Raw genomic sequence first — 19,876 nt, 5'->3', positions numbered from 1 at the left:
TTGAACGTGGCGGGTGACACGGTAGCCGTGTCATCTACTTCTATGGCGTATGACACGGCTCACGTGTCACGAGAAAATTGTATGCCGCCACGACTGAAAGTCTTCAAAAATGTGCGCCGCATTGAATCGGTTAAGTAATAACACAAATACGGTCCAAAAAAATTGAGCGCGCGGGTTCCGCGGAATGCTCGAGAATTTTTTGTGTTATACTGTTGACATAAAGTTCATTGTGCTATGTACAGTTTCGTTGTAAAAAATCGCCTCCATTCCGTTCCGCGCCGGTGTAAATTGAGCCTAAGAGCACCTTTACCTTCCTTTAGTACGCTACCCTCTAACTCTACCAAAGAATAGAGTTACAAATAAAGACTCTTCCTCTTCTTAAGGACAATCCGAACTTCTAGTAGCTCTGTATAGAAGTTATAATGATAAAGTAATATTCTACGTGAGGAGCATCACCAATATTCTTCATTCCAAATGAATGATAATGCCAATCACGTAGGCCTAAAGGCTCTAGGAAAGTCTCGGTCCTGGCCTTCATGGGCTGAACTAAACAAGGACACGTCATAGCTATATATTTCTTTGAGTTAAAAATATTATTAAAAATTGGCATTTAAAAGGCGTCTAGATTGCCAAGGTTGTGGGTTGAATTTATTTCAACAGAGTTTAAAACTAAAATAGCACAATATCCAGCTAATTAAATAAAGACAATTTGTTGACGCATATTATAATATAATATGCGTCAACAAATAGTCTTCAAAATTTGTCTCTAAGATTCATCTTTGGATTACGCAAATTCGATCATGTTTCAGAGTTTCGCAATAAGCTGAAGTGGCTGCCGATACGTGACCGTCGCAATGCTCGTGTACTATCACTCCTTTACACCATCCTCTTTGATCCCAACAGTCCTCAATACCTTAAAAAAACCTTTACATTTCGCTGTCCCGACAGGCAAGAGCTGAGGTCATCGACCAATCTCTTGCTAGATATCCCTACTCACCGCACAAAGTTTTTCCACTCGTCCTTCTCCGTCCAGTCCATTCTCCTCTGGAACTCCCTACCTACACGAATCAGGCAAGCAAAAACTTTAAATATTTTTAAGTCTTCTTTAAAAGAATATTATCTAAGTTTGAAGTGTCAAATTTAAATTTATTAAATGTATCTTATGTAAGTAGATCTTATAGCAATAATATTTATATGTATTATTATTTTAAGTATATTATGTTATAACTTAGTATAGTACGTATATATCTATGTATTTATAAGTAAGTGTGTTGTATAAGTATATTTAGTTTATTTTATTTTATACTAACTTTTTATACTTTTAAGCACTATACCCATATTCCAGCAATTTAATCCTCTCGCTCAAAGGTTGCCTGGAAGAAATTGCTGCTTAGTAATAAGGCCGCCTTTGTGTACCTTCTTCATATTATGATATAATTTATATTATTTTAAACTTTGTCTTTGTATTGAGTGTGCACAATAAAGTATATTTTCATTTCATTTCATTTCATTTTCATAATATCTCAAAACATACATTAAAAAGTGAAAACCATATATTTTCTTAATTCTTCTAATGTCAACTATTAATTTTCCACTAATTTATCTACAAAAAATCGCTTTTATAGTAATTGATGTTTTTTTTTAGTCACAAAAATAATGATAGAAAAAGTAAAAACCAAAGAACCCATATCATTACCTTCCTCGGTCCACATAAAAAGGAAAACCTCGATCCTCGGCGATCGTGCCATTGACACCTGCAGCGTGCGCGCACAGTGATTAGTGATACCACACCGCGGCGCGCGTACGCACACTCCCGAAAAAAATAGTGTCAGGCTCCCGAAAAATAAGTGTCACTGTAACGAAAAAAATTGTGTTACGCTCCCGAAAAAAGTGACACACTAATTAAGTGCCACTGACACGAAAAATTGGTGGTACTTTTCAAAACATTGATTTTTACATTACCTACAGAAATAGTACATAAAGTGCAACAATAATGCCGAACATAATCTGGATAGCAACTTTGATTTTTTATGGTTTGTATTTTTATTATCTATGGTTTATGGTTCTAGGTAATTGGGCGTTACATTAAAAAAAATTAATTTGCCATCGTAATGATGTCCAAAACAATATTAATATTTCGAACTAAATTGACTAAATAAATATTTATTATTAAATCCAAAAAATAATATTTCAATTGAAAAATTAATTGATTTTGTACTAAATGCAACAAAATATTAAATGTATCTCTACTCTCTGTACTTATAATATGCTACCAGCAGATTTATTGTTTGTTTGCACATATTCACTTTAAAATTACTAATTACTTACTAATTATTAGCCTACTACACTTATTTTGATGATATTTGGTACGGTTAAATTAGATAAAATAGTCCTCGAGATAGGACCTTTTTGTCACGATATTTTTATTGTTTCTATGACAGCAAAATTAGCGAGATATATTTAATTATTTACCTCTAGATTCAAAAAATTGTTAAATACTTGTTTCAAAATAGGCACAAGTCTAGTGGAATTTCGCCAGACTGATAGATTAGTCAACAATTAATTGTTTTAGTACATGTACAAATCTTAATGTTTAGTACCTACCTATTGCGAATTTTATTATTATTATCAAAACTGACCAATGCAATGGTGAAGGTCATTTGAATGCACTTGGAGATTTAGAGAGTCAAAAAAATAGTCTTTAGAACTACAAAAATTCTTTTCAAAATGTATACCTATCTGTTATGTCCATACTAATATTATAAATGCAAATGTGTGTCTGTCTGTCTGTCGTAACACGTCATCACGCCCGTTGGACCGATTATGCTAGAACTTGCCATGGAGATACTTTGAGTCCCGGGCAAGGACATATGATATACTTTTTATACTGGAAAATTTTACGGTTACCTGCACGATAAACGAATTTTGGCGCAACGGAGTTGCGGGCGACATCTAGTAACAAAAAAATCAAGAGAGTTAAAAACATAAACAAGCGCTGCTCTACAATCGAGGAATGATAAATGGCTATAAAAGTATGTCCAAGTGCCAGAGTTCTGCGGGGCTAAAATGGTCACATTTAAAAATTCCTCTCAATCAATTCGGCAAATGAATTATCAAAACTGTCAAACTGACGAATGTCAAATTAGTACGAATTGCTAGTATGAATGCAAGCAAAGTGACCATTTTGCGATTTTTAAAAAATGAATCATATATTATGATTCTCCAAAGCGACCATTTTAGCCCCGCAGAATTAATAATTCAACAATAACGGCCTCAAGCGGAGTAATTAAGTTATTACTTAACTTCCATTTAAGTAATTATGATTTTGACATAAACTCCATTCATTTTCTGTCAAACTCTTGTCAAAAAATTATTCCGCGAGTCTACAAAATGAGACCCGAATACATGTATACTTTATGTATGTATTCGGTTCACAATTTTGTGTATTTATAGAAGAGATAATTAATCTTAACTCTGACTTTGACTTTCGTAAATTAGAGAGGTGTTTCGTAGCTATTGTAGCTGTTGTCATATTATTTTAGTGTGCGAAAAGGAACCAAATTCAAAACGATTGAAGTATGTGAGTTACGTTTCCTTAGTTTTTATTATTCGTAGACCATTAAATAAGAAAACTTTTTATTAAATAATTAATGCGAACTCTTACATCGCAGTAGAATAGTCTGTAAAGGTTGCAAAACTGGATAAAGCCCATGTAAAAGAATGTAACATAAAAAATTAGTTCACCGATTACCATAATTATCTCGCTAATATGCCTCATTAGTTATCTAGTGTGTTACAGTAATAGTTGTGTTCGGTTAATTAGCATGACAGTTTGGTTGGCTCGTCACGAGGAAAGGTTACGACTAACGTTACTGCATAGATAAAGGGCCGTCTTGCACTACATTGTCGTATGGCCTAAATGATCTTAAGTGTTTTAGGGTTCTTAAAAAATATTTTTACTTTACTAGCGCACTGCTGTGTCCGCGTAAAAATAGTATGTTTCGGCAGCCGCACATATTTCCGCAATAAAAAGTAACTTATATTCTGCCCCGCGGTCTTCTCTGTGTCTATGCAAAATTTCATCAAAATTGGTCTACTAGATTTGGAGCCTTTTTGCTGCAAACGAATAAATTCCTCTTTATAATTATTAGAATACACAAAGGAAAGAAGGGTATTATTACCCATAATTTCTAAGTTAAAGTATCTTAGTCCGATTCTAATTGTTAAATATCCATGTGTCTGTATGTTACCGCTTCACGCCCAAACCGCTGAACCGATTTTGCTGAAATTTGGTATGGAGATACTTTGAGTCCCGGGAAAGGACATAAGATTCTTTTTATCCCGGAAAAATGTACGGTTCCCGCGCGATAAACGAATTTTGGGACAACGGAGTTGCGGGCGTCATCTAGTACCAATAATAAATTCGATAGAGTCACGATATGTTGAAACCGTAAAAATTTTATTGTCGAAACGTGTTTACGAGAGCACCATTTATTTAAAACGACTTCCAGATGCGTTTTGATTGGTCTAAACTCTAAACTCGAAAATTTTATCTATACATAATATATCAGATCAGATTAAGGTCTAAAATAACTAGATTTTAAAGTAATAAATAGACAATATGAATTTGCAATTTGACAATGATAGCACTGCATTGGCAGTGTAGACTCTAGAGTTAATTAATGGCAACTCTCAATTCCATAAACAAATAAAATTTAGCAACAAAAATACAGGCTCGTTAAGTAAACAAGTTCAAGAATAAGTAGCTCCAGTTAAAACAAACGAAGGTTAAAATGTTCACAGACTCTTCACTATGTTTGACTATCACTGGTGTATTTAATAATACTTGAAGACTCCTTGCATTGCATCTGTTGCATTTTTGCCTTATTTAAAAAATATATATTAAAATTAATAAAATATATTGTTCAATCGTTTTTGCCAAAAATAGTGTCTGGAGCTGGACCAAGATATATAATATTATGCAAATATTAGGTACTGTGTCGCTCTGTGGCGTGAATGCGAAATAGCTGTGCCTAAAAATGTCGCTAGTGTTAATTTTCATTTTTTCTTTTCTTTTTACTTGGATGATATTGACAGGAGACTGTGTGAAATATGGAATAGGTACCTACTGTCTCTCGAGTCTCGAGTTCTAGTTGCGGTTTTGTCCACGCGCCAAAACAGACTATATTGTTCGGTTCAAATGCGTAGGGAAACGTGACCTAGGTACTGTCCCTGGCAATTGGCATTCCCAATTAATCCATACTTCCATACTAATATTATAATTGCGAAAGTGTGTCTGTCTGTCTGTCTGTCTGTCTGTTACCTCTTCACGCCCAAACCGCTGTAAGTACTGATTTTGCTGAAATTTGGCATGGAGATACTTTGTGTCCCGGGAAAGGCCATAGGATAGTTTTCATCCCGGAAAAGTGTACGGTTCCCGCGCGATAAACGAGTTTTGACGCAACGGAGTTGCGGGCGTCATCTAGTAGTAATTAAAACTAATCAAAACTAGTGCATTTCGTCACCTTTATTTACATTTTACACACAAACAGGAAAGCGTAATAATTATGTATTACGAACTTTTGCCCGCGGCTTCGCACGCGTTATGAAGGATTATTATATACAACTTTCATCCCCTATTTTAACCCCTACGTCATAACATCTACCTGCATGCCAAATTTCAGCCTGATCCGTCCAGTGGTTTGGGCTGTGCGTTGATAGATCACTATGTCAATCAGTCAGTCAGTCACCTTTGAGTTTTATATATTTAATAGATGTATTATGTCAAATCGAATGAAAATTCGTATTCTATAATATATTATTAAGGGGCCAATTAATAAATTGCTAGACAGACAGACGGACAAACACACCTTCGCATTTATAATATACAATACTCAAAGTATGGACAAGTGTGGATTGGGACCACAAATGATTCGATTTCTGGGGAGTAACTTTTAATGGCATTGTGTTAATTATTATATTCTCTGCTTTCAGGTCTTATACAGAGCACATCACAAGTTCAAATAAGATGCTATAAAGAGTAAGTATTTAATACGAGTACCTACATACTACTTGTGCCTTCGTTTAAAATGAGGTTTTGGGAATTTTTAAACGTTTATCTCGCACTCATTACCTACTTATTTATAAATAAATATTGAATTAAATTTACACATCATAATAAATAAATTATTAAAGTAAGTGTGTAAACTGTAGGTCAGTAACTCATTAGTTAAAATAATATTAAGTATGTATTTTGACCCGACTGTAGATAGCGATTTGTTTCATTTGGGCGGTAACTGGTAAGTTATGATGATGTTTTCCTAAGACCGAAAGTAGGCTATGTTACTCTCCATCCTTTCAACTAAGTTTATGCCAAAAATCAAGCCAATTGGTTGCTTCGTTTGGGCGTGAAGGAAGGACAAACAAACCAATAAGCAAAACTTGGATAGTGGGACTATAATATTATGACAAGTACCTAAGATAAGTACTAGGTATATAGCTTAATCGTTTGTCTCGTCGTTTAAGAACTTTTGCGCTTAAAACCAAAGATGTCCCATCTTGCCACAGTATCCCCCTAGGCCCTACAAGTTATTTTAAAATAAGTACTTACGTCTTTTTAATCACAGATAATTGCAAAGTTCTTAGAGAAATATTTTTTTATCTAAACATAAGCCTAAAAAGCAAAAAAATAATCGGCCAAGTACGAGTCGAACTCGCGCACGAAAGATTCCGTACCATTATTATTTATTAGAGACAAAAGAGGCCAAAAATTGTGTTTTTGTATGGGAGCCCCCCTCACATTTTTATTTTATTTTAATTTTATTATTAATTATTAACGTACACATACAATTGAAGATTTTGTGAAAATTTCAAGTGTCTATCTGTTGCCATTATTGCAAAGCAAAAAATGCCGAAAAATCACGTTTGTTTTATATATTTTGTTTTTAGTATTTGTTGTTATAGCGGCAACAGATATACCTACATAATCTGTGAAAATTTCAGCTATTACCGTTCTTGAGTTACAGCCTGGAGACAGACAGACGGACAGATGGACAGATGGACAGACATCGAAGTCTTAGTAATAGGATCCCGTTTTTACCCTTTGGGTACGGAACCCTAAAAAGACAAACAACAGTCAGTTATCTAATAGTTTTGTAAGAGCGAGGTCGATCACGCCGACATTGAATTATTTAATTGTAATAAACGTGTACAAGTATTACACAAATAAATTCGTTTGTACCGAAGGTTGTATTTGTGAATCGGATGCCAACTTCCGTGCTTTTACCTCAGTTCGTATCGAGAGAAATGGGACCTTCGATAAATTGATATCTCCTTTAACTTTTGTAAGTATATAGTAGAGAAAAGATGTTTACTATGTTAGAAAAGTATCTACTTAGTAGTTAGAAAATGCCCCATTGTATTATCCTCTCAACTGTGGTTAGTAATTATAGACTTGCTAATACTTACTCCTGTTAAATCTAGTAACCTTAGCAATTCTTTATTTAAAAAAAAAATATATATATATACCACTTTTAAAAGGCCCATTCATGGCAGGACTGCACGGCAGCCTGCAGTGAATTGGCTTCACTGATTGGTTCACACTCTGTGTTTCCGGCCGGCAACACCGAGTGTGAACCAATCAGTGAGGCCCATTCACTGCAGGACTGCCGTGCAGTCCTGCCGTGAATGGGCCCTTTTAAATTAAAAGAAGTTTAATTATGAAATATTAGGTCTAAGGATAAAATAATTAAGAACAATAAAACACATTAGGTTTCTATATATTTTTTTACAAAATCCATGTTTTAAATATTCAGTACAATGAACCCACTTGACATTTTGACTAAAATGGGCTCATGTTCTATAGAACATGAGCCCATTTTACTCAAGTCAATTGTGTCAATATTTGGAACCAAGACTATATATGGTCTTAGTTCTAAATCTTGACACAATATAGCTAGCTCCTTTCATCGATACAATTTTACAATGCGTTAAAGCGCGATAGCACGCTTTGTTTAAGATTTGAGAACCATTTTGTAAACATCTGGGTAGTAACCACAATGTGACTCCTCCACAGATCCGCCTATATAAACAATAGCCACAGCCCACAGTGTGGCTATACCACAGTAATTGAGAGGATATTATGTATACTTATTGTAATAAATAAAGAAATAAATATTATGTTATGTAGTTAAGAAATTACAATCCCTTACCCACAATATTTGTTAGTACTATTTATATAAGCAACCGCCGCACAAGGTGCTGACTAGTGACTTTGTAAGTATACTACTTGGATGCTAATAAAGTCTTAATCTTTGAATCTTCTTTGTTAATTCTTGCAGAGCTATACAACACTATAGCTAAGTTCTAACAGTGTAATAATATAATTATTAACTTATTGGAAAAACCCGGTTTTTAAGGGTTTTTTTGGCTTCAATTTATTTATTCACTAGCACTTTTTATTGGCTAAAGTCAAATCATTAGCCAATCAACATGTTATTCTTGTTGTTTGGTAATTGTAAAAAGTTGAATAGATTCTATCAAAAAACTTCATAATGCAAACCGGGCATTACTGAGTCTTTTTAATAAATCAGATAACTATCAACATCACCACCAATCTTAGAAATATTTAACATAATATTATTATGGTTTTATAACTTTTAACTATAAGTAAGTTAACTGTAAATTAAATGAAAGTTTTGAAAGATATTGCAGGATAGTAAGGGGCTAATGTCAAAATCTTTATTTCATTACAGTTAAATAATTGATATTTCTCTCTGAGCGCGGCTGTGCGTAAATTACCTTAGCGAGTGTACCTGAACAAAAAACGAAGACTTTACACGTCTTCAGCTGTCTGACCGTTGAAGGCTTTGCATGATGTTTCACACAAAAACCTGGTTCCTGGGTCGCGACCTACCGTTGTAACCGAACAATACAATAAACCTTACCTAAACATAATATTAAATTTAGTCTATGACCCAGGAACAGGGTGAAAATCATTCAAGTGACTGTGTATTAAAAAACGTTTCTTTTAAAGACCCTTATAAAGTTTACATAATGGTGTGATAAGTTTGCCAGTAGCCCTCATAGGCATTTAAATAAGCATGAGCCTTAGATAAATGATTGGTCTCGCGCGCGCTATAAAAAATGGAGTATCAAAACTCGTAAATGCAAAATGTGCCTGTCTGTTACTGTAGTGTCTGTTAATGTACTAACTACTGTGTTGTCTGTCTTCATGCCCAGACCGCTGAACCGATTTTACTGAAATTTGGTATGGAGATACCTACTTTGAGACCCGGAAAAGGACATAGGATACTATCTATTCGGAAAAAATGTACGCGGGAAAACGAATTTTGGCGCAACGTTTATTTATTATTTTGTATCGTTATTGCACCATATAACTATGCTATAATTAATAAACTTTATTAATTACTAGCATGGTGCAAAAACGCCCCCGTGGTCTAGTGGTATAGAGCGCGGCTCTCGACTCGGAGGTCGTGGGTTCGGTTCCCGCGTTGGAAACATGTTATTTCCAAGTTTGGTTAGGACAATGCAGGCTGATCACCTGATTGTCTGATAAATAAGATGCATTCATGCGTCGGATGGGCATATAAAAAGTCGGTCCTGCGCCTGATCTCTCGCCGGTCGTGTCGATCTTCCGTCCCACTGGGTTATGAGAGTAAAGGAATAGAGAGTGCTCTTGTGTTCTGCGCACACACTTGGGCACTATAAATAATACTCCTGCGTAGCTGTCCTGGTTTCAATAAAGCCGGCCACCGTCACCGAAACCGATGTGGGAGCTATTATTATATGGTGCAATAATAAAACGTGTAAACTCAATATTACTTTATAAAATAAAATTGAGTTTACACGTTTTGCACAATATAATCGTTGATCAGGTTTGCCGGTCACCGGTGTGGTCGGTAACAAAAACTAAACAAACCTTGCAATTACTTGTGTTCGGTCACGATGAGTACTGGAGTGTAAAGGCCATGTGTACAGTCGAAGACAGATACGCACCACTTTCGAAACTATACGGTGCAGACAACTTTAGGATTTTTTTCTTCCCTTTTTTCCCAAGCGGAAAGTGTGAATTTTCGAATTTAAATTCTCTTTGATGGGACGAGAACTGAGCGGGCCGGTGCGCACGGGACACGCTATTGCAATAATTGATTGAGCAGCGTTCAGAGGGGTCTTTATGGGTAAATATTAAATAATGATTAACTACCAATTAATAGTAATAGTTGCTATCTGCATTGTCCCACTAGACGAGAAGAGTTTTGCGCGTCCTATGGCATCAGACCGAAATACTGTTATTAAAACGATATATTCAACTAGGTCGAATATAGGAAGTTTATACATAGTTGAGTCAGAAGGAATCTACCTTCTGAATTCTCTATATAATACCTCTATGAACTAGTAGCTCTATCTTCCTGCATTCTTTTGCTGCATTCAGTGTGTAAAGTGCCTGATAGACGTACGAACCTAAAGTACTTACGCGCGTTTTAAGTTCGCGAACCCGAGAGAAAAACTTCTATTTAAACTGAGGTAGAATTCTTTGAGTGTCGGTGACACACGAGAATCGCTCACACTGGATTACCATGCCTGGGGGCTCCAGGCGCGGTCCGAAGGGCGGGGTCACAGGGGACATGACCCCCCCCCCCCCCCCACCAAAATCTTGCCTAATAGGAAAAATCTTGCCTAATAGAAAAAAAAATAAAAGGAAATTTCTAGCTAAACCACCACTGCGTTCGACCTTAGACAGTTGTCAACCCAGAACCGTCCGAGGGCGCAGATAAAAAAAAATATGAGGGTAGGTAGTGACTAGTGAGCGACCCCCCCCCCCAAAATTTCAAGCTGCGACCGCGCCTGGGGGGCTCGCGGCTCTTTGCTGACACACAGGCGATTAAGATCGTTGAACCATAAGTCCGCGTACTTACTCGCACATCTGTCACCCCCTTTACGAGTAAACGTAATATTGAACTAGTAAAGAAGTTAGTTATGTAAATGGAGTGGACTATTTTCAGAACCTAATGAACGTTACGATTACATAATATTCATGGGCGTACCCAGGTTCTAGGCCAGGGGGGGGCAAATTACTCAGGTTCTGGGCCAGGGGGGGGCAAATTACTCAGATTCTGGGCCAGGGGGGGGCAAATCAGATTTTTTATAAGCTATGTGTTTATAAAGAATAAAAAAAAAATTTTTTTGTTGTATTGCAAACAAATGGCAAAAAATCGTTATTTTTACTGATGAAAGTACTAGATAATATACTTAGTAGGGACGTCAACATGATCCAGGGGGGGGCAGCTGCCCCCCCTGGCCCCGCCCCCCCCCCCCCCGGGACGCCCATGATAATATTATTCATTATGAACTAGGTATACTTAAAATAATAAATGGATATAATGCACATTCTATTTAATTCCATTTATTATTTTAACTATACCTAGTTCATAATGAATAATACGTGGGTCATTAGGTTCTGAAAATAGTCCACTCCATTTACATAACTTCTTTACGAGGGCTGCTATTTATGTATCCGGAACTGGCCACTTACAAGAACAATATTTAAAAAGTAATTACAACATTTGAAAATAGAACTCGTTGGTTGAAGAATACATTTTGTTTCATGTGACTGTCAATTATTTTTCCATTGTGGCGTCATTTTGAAAATTGCGTGTCTTCATTTGCCATGGATTTAACGCGTGAACATTTTCGTGCAATGATTTACTACGATTTTCGGCGTGGGCTAAATCAACAACAGTGCTTTATTCAACTCACCGCAACTTTTGGAGATGAAGCACCATCAAAAACCACTGTTTATCACTGGTACAGTGAGTTTAATCGTGGGCGGTCTATGCTCACGGATGAAAATAAAGAAGGTCGCCAAAAAACAGCTGTTGTCCCACAAAATATAGATGCTGTGCGGGAACTAATAATGCGTGATCGTCATGTTACATATCGCGAGATAGAAGCGTCCTTAGGCATAAGTATGACGAGCATACATAAGATATTACACGAACATTTGGCTGTAAAAAAAATATGTTCGCGTTGGATTCCGCACAACTTGACAATCGATCAAAAACGGGCTCGTGTCGATTGGTGCAAAAAAATGATAAAAAAATACAACCGTGGTACGTCAAAAGCCGTTTATAATATCTACACAGGTGATGAATCTTGGATCTATGCATATGACTCCGAAACTAAACAACAGTCAACGGTGTGGGGGTTCCAAGATGAGCCGAAACCAACAAAAGTTACTCGTGCAAAAAGTACTTTGAAGCAAATGGTCGCCTGTTTTTTTGGAATTAATGGACATGTGGCTACAGTGCCATTAGAGAATCGTAAAACGGTTAATTCTGAATGGTATACGACCATTTGTTTACCAGAAGTCTTTGAAGAAATAAGAAAGGACAACCGACAATGCAGAATCATATTACATCACGACAATGCTAGCTGTCACACCTCAGCTGAAACAACTCAGTTTTTGGAGGGTCAAAAGATCGAATTGACTGGTCATCCGCCGTACAGCCCTGATTTGGCACCTAACGATTTCTTTTTATTTCCATACGCGAAGAACAAATTACGTGGTCAACGTTTTTCGAGCCGCGAAGAGGCTGTTGATGCGTTCAAAATGCACGTTTTGGAGATACCTCAATCAGAATGGAAAAAGTGCTATGAAAATTGGTTCCAGCGTATGCAAAAGTGTGTCGATCATTGCGGCGAATATTTTGAAAAGCAATAAAACCATATTAAATGATATATGTTTGTTTCTTTTTTTAATTCCGGATACATAAATAGCAGCCCTCGTACCAGTTCAATATTATGTTTAATATTCTTATACTTCTATATTAAGTAAGTATAGAAGAATAAGAATATTAAACTTTATAATGATACAAAACTATCCAATTCTAATTGAAAAAAAATTGATTTGGATGGTTTCATGCAACTTTGATCCAGTCCGTTTACGATAAAATTTTAAAATGGTATTTTCATGAAATGTCAATGTCGATAAATAGAAATAGATATTGTATATTTTCATACTTACAGATGGCAAACACCACTTACTTACTTTAACAATGCAAGTTGGTGGTTACATAAAAGATGAGTTGTTACTTGTTACTCACTATTTACTATGCCGATCACGGCGATTAACACACAAGGAAGAATTTAAAATTTTAATTCCTTTGTCGTCCACATTCGACTGCGGTGCGTCTGTAGGCTATGTTATAAATTATAATTTAAATTATATTACATATTGCTTTTTTATGAAATAAGTGGGCAAACGAGCAAACGGGTCACCTGATGGAATGCAACTTCCGTCGCCCATGGACACTCGCAGCATCAGAAGAGCTGCAGTTTCGTTGCCGGCCTCTTAAGAGGGAATAGGGTAATAGGGGAGGGTAGGGAAGGGAAGGGATAGGGTAGGGGATTGGGCCTCCGGTAAACTCACTCGGTGAAACACAGCGCAAGCGCTGTTTCACGCCGGTTTTCTGTGAACCCGTGGTATTTCTCCGGCCCATTCGTGCCGAGCCTGTAGGCCTACTACGAAACTGTTTTGAGACTCGAACAATAATAATCGGACGAGAATGCCGCGTCCTGCTCTAACAACGTGAATTGTCGTTGTTAGAGCAGGACGCGGTATTCTCGTCCGATTATTTATTTGAGTCTCAAAACAGTAGGTCTACTATGAAACCGTTTTGAGACTAAAACAAAAGAACGAGAATGTCGCGTCCTGCTCTAACAACGTCATTTCTCGTTTGGTAGAGGAGGACGCCGCATTCTCGTTCGATTGTTTGAGTCTCAAAAGGATTTTATGGTAGGCCTCCAGTTTCATGGTACAAAGCCTGGCTCTCCCACGTCAATACTATAATTATTGTTGCTTGTGTTTAATACTATAATTGTTAAAATAGCACCACAGCATGTGGCTGTGTTCACAATTGACACAAGACTTGGGGCAACCGTTATTTTTACCCGACTAAAATAGAGCTATGTCTTAATAGAGCTATGTATTTACACGTGAATATGTGTGAGTGGAGTAGGTAAAATTCTACGGCGCTGTTAATATAGTTTGTGTTAACATTAATAATTACCCACACATACGTTATTCATTAAAATTTTATTGTGATTTAAATATAACTCAATTAAATATTTAAATGTTAATGCATTTGTTACTAACCTAATAGGAAATCGTTAATCAGTATGAATGTGCAAAGCCTTGCGACATAGGATGTGAATTAGAAATATTTTGATGCAGTTTTGTACCAATTAGCAATAAAAATTACCATATTTCATTTACGTTAACCACCGAGACACAATGCCAGTTAATAAATATAAAAAACTAAAGTAATTACGTAACTTATTATGGCGTAACAGTCAACAATGTTAAGACTCAATAAGTAATTAAACAACGTTACCCTTTACCTTCCCTTGGACTGCCTTGGAGGGAAAGACGTGTTTGAAGTTTGAACAAATCCCAAATCAAAAAAATTATAAGTATACTTAACATCACATATTATGCAGGGTGTAACAAAACTAAGTGATAAATGATAAGATTTCACTGTGAAAGTAGCGGCGCTGAAAGACCATTTTTTTTCACTTTTGTATGGGCAAGCGCCCCAGCGTCACGCGTTTCCCCATACAAAAGTGAAAAAATTTTTGGGTTGGGCGACCGCCCAGGGCGCCGGATAACGAGGGACGCTGAAGGCAAACAAAAGCGACGCCAAATTTTTTCAGCACTACCAGCACCCTGGGCGCCGAAGAAATCTCGCCCAGGGCGCTGGCAGTGCAAAAACCGGCCCTAATTATCACTTGTCTACTTTTTCAGCTCAAGAAGTAATTACACGGCAATCACCTTGGAAAACCCTGGGAAGCTGTTGAACTCGAGCTGCTTCGATTACGAGCTGCCGACGCTCTGCTACACGTTCGGGTACAGAGGCAAGGTGGACGGACCGGCCACCACGGCGGTTGTCAACGCCTACTTGAAGTACAAGAAGAGGAATGTGCTGCTGTTGGACTGGGAGGAGGAGGCCGATGGGGGCGCTCTCGGGATCAAACTGGGATACGTCTTCAAAGCTGTGCCTAATGCGAAGCATGTGAGTGCTTACTATTGAGTATTTAGGCCGGTATAAATAGTCAATACTCAAGATGTATCTCGGTCTCAAGACACGGTTGTCTCTGTGATTGGCTGTCAAAATTTAGACCAATCATAGAGCCGAATCGCGTCTTGAGAAAGAGATGCATCTTGAGTACTGACTATTTATACCGGCCTTAGTGTTAGTTAACTCTTCTCCTTGTAATGACAATTTGTATATCGTGAATAAAAATACCACTTTTTTCACGGGGGGCGCTGTTTCGATCTACAGTTGAATTTACGAATATAAAACGGTAAAGCACACAGCACTCTACTCACTTGAATATAAAGATTCGTATGAAAGTATTTTGTTTTACGTATACCAACAACGAATGTGTACATAATAAAACTTTGTTAATCTCAAAAACTGAAAAAAATTAATTAAAAGAAACACTACAATTATACCAACGTGTCTGCGTTTCTCTTTCAAGTAGGGTAGACTGGGTACGATTGTGACAATTTTGGTTTGGAGGGCAATAATTTTGTTAATTTTACACCTAGCTAGGAAAATTTTATCACAAACCATAGTTTATTTATTTGTCTACATAAAAATACTAATATATCATGCTAAAATACGATGTATTAGTCATGGAATCAAATTTAAAAGGAGGGAAATTGTCACAACCGACCACAACCCAAGGACGGAATTATTGTGACGGTGGTTGGGGTCGGTAGTGACATCTACAAAAAAATGTTTTATATGATTTTTATTTCAATAAAAATGTACCATAAAACATCATAATCTTATTCTACACAAATTCATCTAGCGCATCAAAACATAGTCTATTTCTAAACATATTTATCAACCAAAACAACGACATCCGATTCATTTGATGAATTTCTCCGTTCTTTTTTTTTTTATGAAATAAGGGGGCAAACGAGCAAACGGGTCACCTGATGGAAAGCAACTTCCGTCGCCCATGGACACTCGCAAAATCAGAAGAGCTGCAAGTGCGTTGCCGGCTTTTTAAGAGGGAATAGGGTAATAGGGGAGGGTAGGGAAGGGAAGGGAATAGTTGAGGGTAGGAAAGGGAATAGGGTAGGGGTTAGGGGATTGGGCCTCCGGTAAACTCACTCACTCGGCGAAACACAGCGCAAGCGCTGTTTCACGCCGGTTTTCTGTGAGAACGTGGTATTTATCCGGTCGAGCCGGCCCATTCGTGCCGAAGCATGGCTCTCCCACGTAGATAAGTCCTACGTTTGACTTCTTCGTAAGTATTGTCGTATTTACTGATAATACCCTGCACTCGTTTGGTCTCCTGCAAGCGTTTTTAGACATCTAAGAAAAATTATAGGATAAATGTATGTCACAACCGTAGGTACCCATAAGATTGTCACAACCGTAGGTACCCAACACAGAATTTTAATTATCAAACAAGCGCCACGAATCGGCTAAACGATTTACGTAAATAATGATTACTTGTAGTTAACTACTAATGATCAACTTATAACAAGAAAATAAACGACATAGGCTATTTGCATACAAAAAATAGTAAACATTGAAATAAATCAAGCAAGAAAACCTACTTTTGACTCTTAATAAGCAATGAAGGCCCCTGATAACATTATCGTCAAGTGCTGGCGGAAGCAATGCTGGGAGAAGCATTCAGACTTGCAAGACGCGTCTTTCTCTCTTAGCACCCATCCCCATATTTCGTATAGTTTCGCTGTTATGACGACTGTCACAACCGTTCCCTGGCACAACCGTACCCAGTCTACCAGTACTTTCATTTCGAATCACGAGTATGCGAAGGTAGGGTTCTAGCCTATGGGTATTAATTTCTAGATCGGCGGGAGACTAGGCAGCGCACTCATTAAATTGGCCAAATCCGGTCTCAACATGACCAATGTCCACCTCATGGGACATTCCCTGGGAGCACATTTGATGGCTCACGCCGGTAGATTCACCAGGGCCAGGGGGTACGCCGTTTCAAGGTCAGTAAGAAATGTGGTTTGGTCAATTATGAATCTGTTACTATGCTTCTTTAATAATTCTTAGCCCTAACTGCACCAACGCAAATCGCTTATAGTCTGTCCAAGTCTATACAATGGTATCACCATCTTAACCTCATAAAAATATTTTTATCATCCTTCATTTCTTTACTAATTTTATTATTATACTTACCTACCATTATAAGGCCTCAGCCTCGAATTTTGCGGGCAGTGGGAACTCGGGAGCGGTGGCGGCGGCACCAGAAGCCGTCTAGTACGCCACGCGCCGCGCCATCGCCTTCGAGGAAAGTCCATATAAATTTATGCATTGGAATGCGTCGCTACCGGGCCGCCGCGCCGCCGCTTACGCCCCGCTGGCCGCAAAATTCGAGGCTGAGGCCTTAGTCACAACATAATATTATAATATCAAATAACATCAAAAATCTTTGCCTTTTACCACCATGTCGTGTATTTCGCTCTTCGATAAACTTAAAATACCGCTTTCAGAATAACCGGCCTAGACCCAGCCAGGGTACTATTCGAGGGCATACCGACGCTCCAGAAGGGTCTGGACCGCACGTGCGCCAAGTTCGTGGACATCATCCACACCAACCCCGGCAACTACGGCTCGGAAAAGTCCACCGGCACCGCCGACTTCTGGCCCAACTACGGCAACCACGGCCTCCAACCAGGATGCCCGGAGGGAAGCTTTGATATGTTCTCGCAGGAAGGTAAGACTTAAGAAGGATTAAGAGAAGACGGATTTAATATTAGATTCAGGGTGCATTTCCATCGAAACCGAGGGGGGGGGGGAGCTAGGCGACCAGGGGACTAGGTGCTGCGGCTATTGGCTCCACCCTCGGCGCCAAAGAAATCTCGCCCAGGGCGCTGGTAGTGCTAAAACCGGCACTGTTTATGAGAACCAATGGAATCTCTTTGCCAGACCTCGCGCAGCGATTCTATTGGACACAAAACACATCCCTCGCTACGCAGCTTAGCTCAGCGCCAGTAGAAACGCAGTATTAAATGAAACCCTTTTCAGATCTGTGCAGCCACAATCGTGCGTGGCAGTTTTTCATCGAAACCCTGTTCGCACCGACCTCCTTCCCAGCGGTCAGCGCTGACACGTACGAGGAATTCGTTGAGATGGACGGCCGTGCTAACTTCACAGCTTATATGGGCGAACTAGTCAGCACAAAGTACGTATTTCATTATGACTAAGATCAGTAGCGGCCTTACCCATTGCGAGGCCCCGGGCGGAAGGCCTGGCGATTGCCCTGTTCGGCTCCTCCTAGGGCCGCCACTGATAAAGATTTTTATTATTTGAAAATTGCTTTACAAAGACTTTTACTTTACGGTCGTAGCTATAATATGATATAATATAATAAATAGTGATAAAAAAAGCATGGAACCTTGCAAAATCTTCATTAAATTAAAGTAATCGTGAATGTGACATGAGTCATAATATTACCATTCCAGAATCCTAAAGACTGGGAAAAAATTTGAGTATTGAGGAGTATTGAAACTGTTCAATTTTAAGATAATTTCGCAAGACCTCTGATTTCATCAAAATGTTTATCCAAGCCTTAAAAACAATATTTTATCTCAATTCCAGAGCCAAAGGTAACTACTACTTAACAACAAACGCTCAAGAACCATTCGGGATGGGCGAAGAAGGAACGCGGCCCAGCAACCAAGCAAGAAGAAGAAGAACCCCATACAAAAAATACACAACTACCCTCATTAAGCTTGTAGGATTCTATAGATGATTTAAGTAAGTAGCTGTAAAGTACAAAAATAAGTTAGGTATATTATACTTATACTGTATACACCAGTGTCTTAATTAATGACCTTGGCATAATTTGTAGTTAGTCTATTATTATTATTGTTGTTGATCCTCTTTATTTCTTCTTTTAACTAGTGTCTTATGAGTAAAAGTCATCACAATAATATTATTATAAATTTATTATTTAAAATACAAAATAATTAATTGTGATAGGACGTAGTACTTTCGTAAAACTAAAATATATAATTATTTTACAATTAAGTAGTAAATTATTGCATTAATCATTTTGGCCATCACAAAATAAAATAATTTACAATTAGATAATATTTCATATATTACTATTTACTATGCACAGTTGAGGAAAACCTCGATGTTCCATTTTTGAACCTGAGCTTGTCTGTGACCATACGCTCTCAAATCGAGCGCTCCGCACTTTGTACAATATGGCAGTGGTCATAAGGTCTTATTAACTATACTTAATAATAATTGTAATATTAATATTTGTGATGTGTCTAAAATACTGATTATTACACACGCAAAAGAAAAAGGCCCACCGCCCACGCTACCTACAGAGCAGACAGAACTAAGGAATACCTAAACTTGAAACAAACGGGGGAATGTATGCGAGTTGGAACTTGGGCGTGATTGTCACTTTCAACATGTTTCACAATGCTTGACATACTACGTGCAATGATATGACATACTACGTGAAACCATAAAGTTAATATACCTAGCGAAATAGAGCAACAATCTCGAGCTGTCAAACGAAACCAAAATTGGTTTTCATCTGTGTGAAAAATATGTGTACGTATACACTTACACAAGCATGATTGAACATGAATTCTATGAAATTAAATTGTCAACGTGCGGCACGTGCCGACTGGACGTTAAAAAAAGAGTGCTGCTGTCATGTATCACACGTCTCTTTTTACCACGCAGTGTTACTGATAGTGACATCTATCTTGCTCAGGCTTTTGCTTCTCTATTCCGCTAGGTATATTAACTTTATGCGTGAAACATATAAAATT

At 37.7% G+C, this 19,876-nt stretch overlaps 1 protein-coding gene across 1 annotated transcript; it reads left to right on the top strand.

The window, feature by feature from the left end:
• Nucleotides 1–1,741: 1,741 nt before the first annotated feature.
• LOC121739790 (phospholipase A1-like) lies at nt 1,742–18,879 on the top strand. The gene is made up of 7 exons (XM_042132355.1): nt 1,742–2,033; nt 5,995–6,040; nt 14,825–15,092; nt 16,917–17,065; nt 17,570–17,793; nt 18,105–18,261; nt 18,678–18,879. The coding sequence occupies exons 1-7, from the start codon at nt 1,994–1,996 to the stop codon at nt 18,829–18,831; spliced, it is 1,038 nt and encodes a 345-aa protein (XP_041988289.1). The 5' UTR covers nt 1,742–1,993; the 3' UTR covers nt 18,832–18,879.
• The last annotated feature ends 997 nt before the right edge of the window (nt 18,880–19,876 follow it).

Source organism: Aricia agestis, chromosome 2 (assembly GCF_905147365.1).
Source record: "Aricia agestis chromosome 2, ilAriAges1.1, whole genome shotgun sequence".
Taxonomy (NCBI): domain Eukaryota; kingdom Metazoa; phylum Arthropoda; class Insecta; order Lepidoptera; family Lycaenidae; genus Aricia; species Aricia agestis.
The sequence above is the reverse complement of the archived record's forward strand: the minus strand, read 5'-3'. Positions and strand labels throughout refer to the sequence as shown.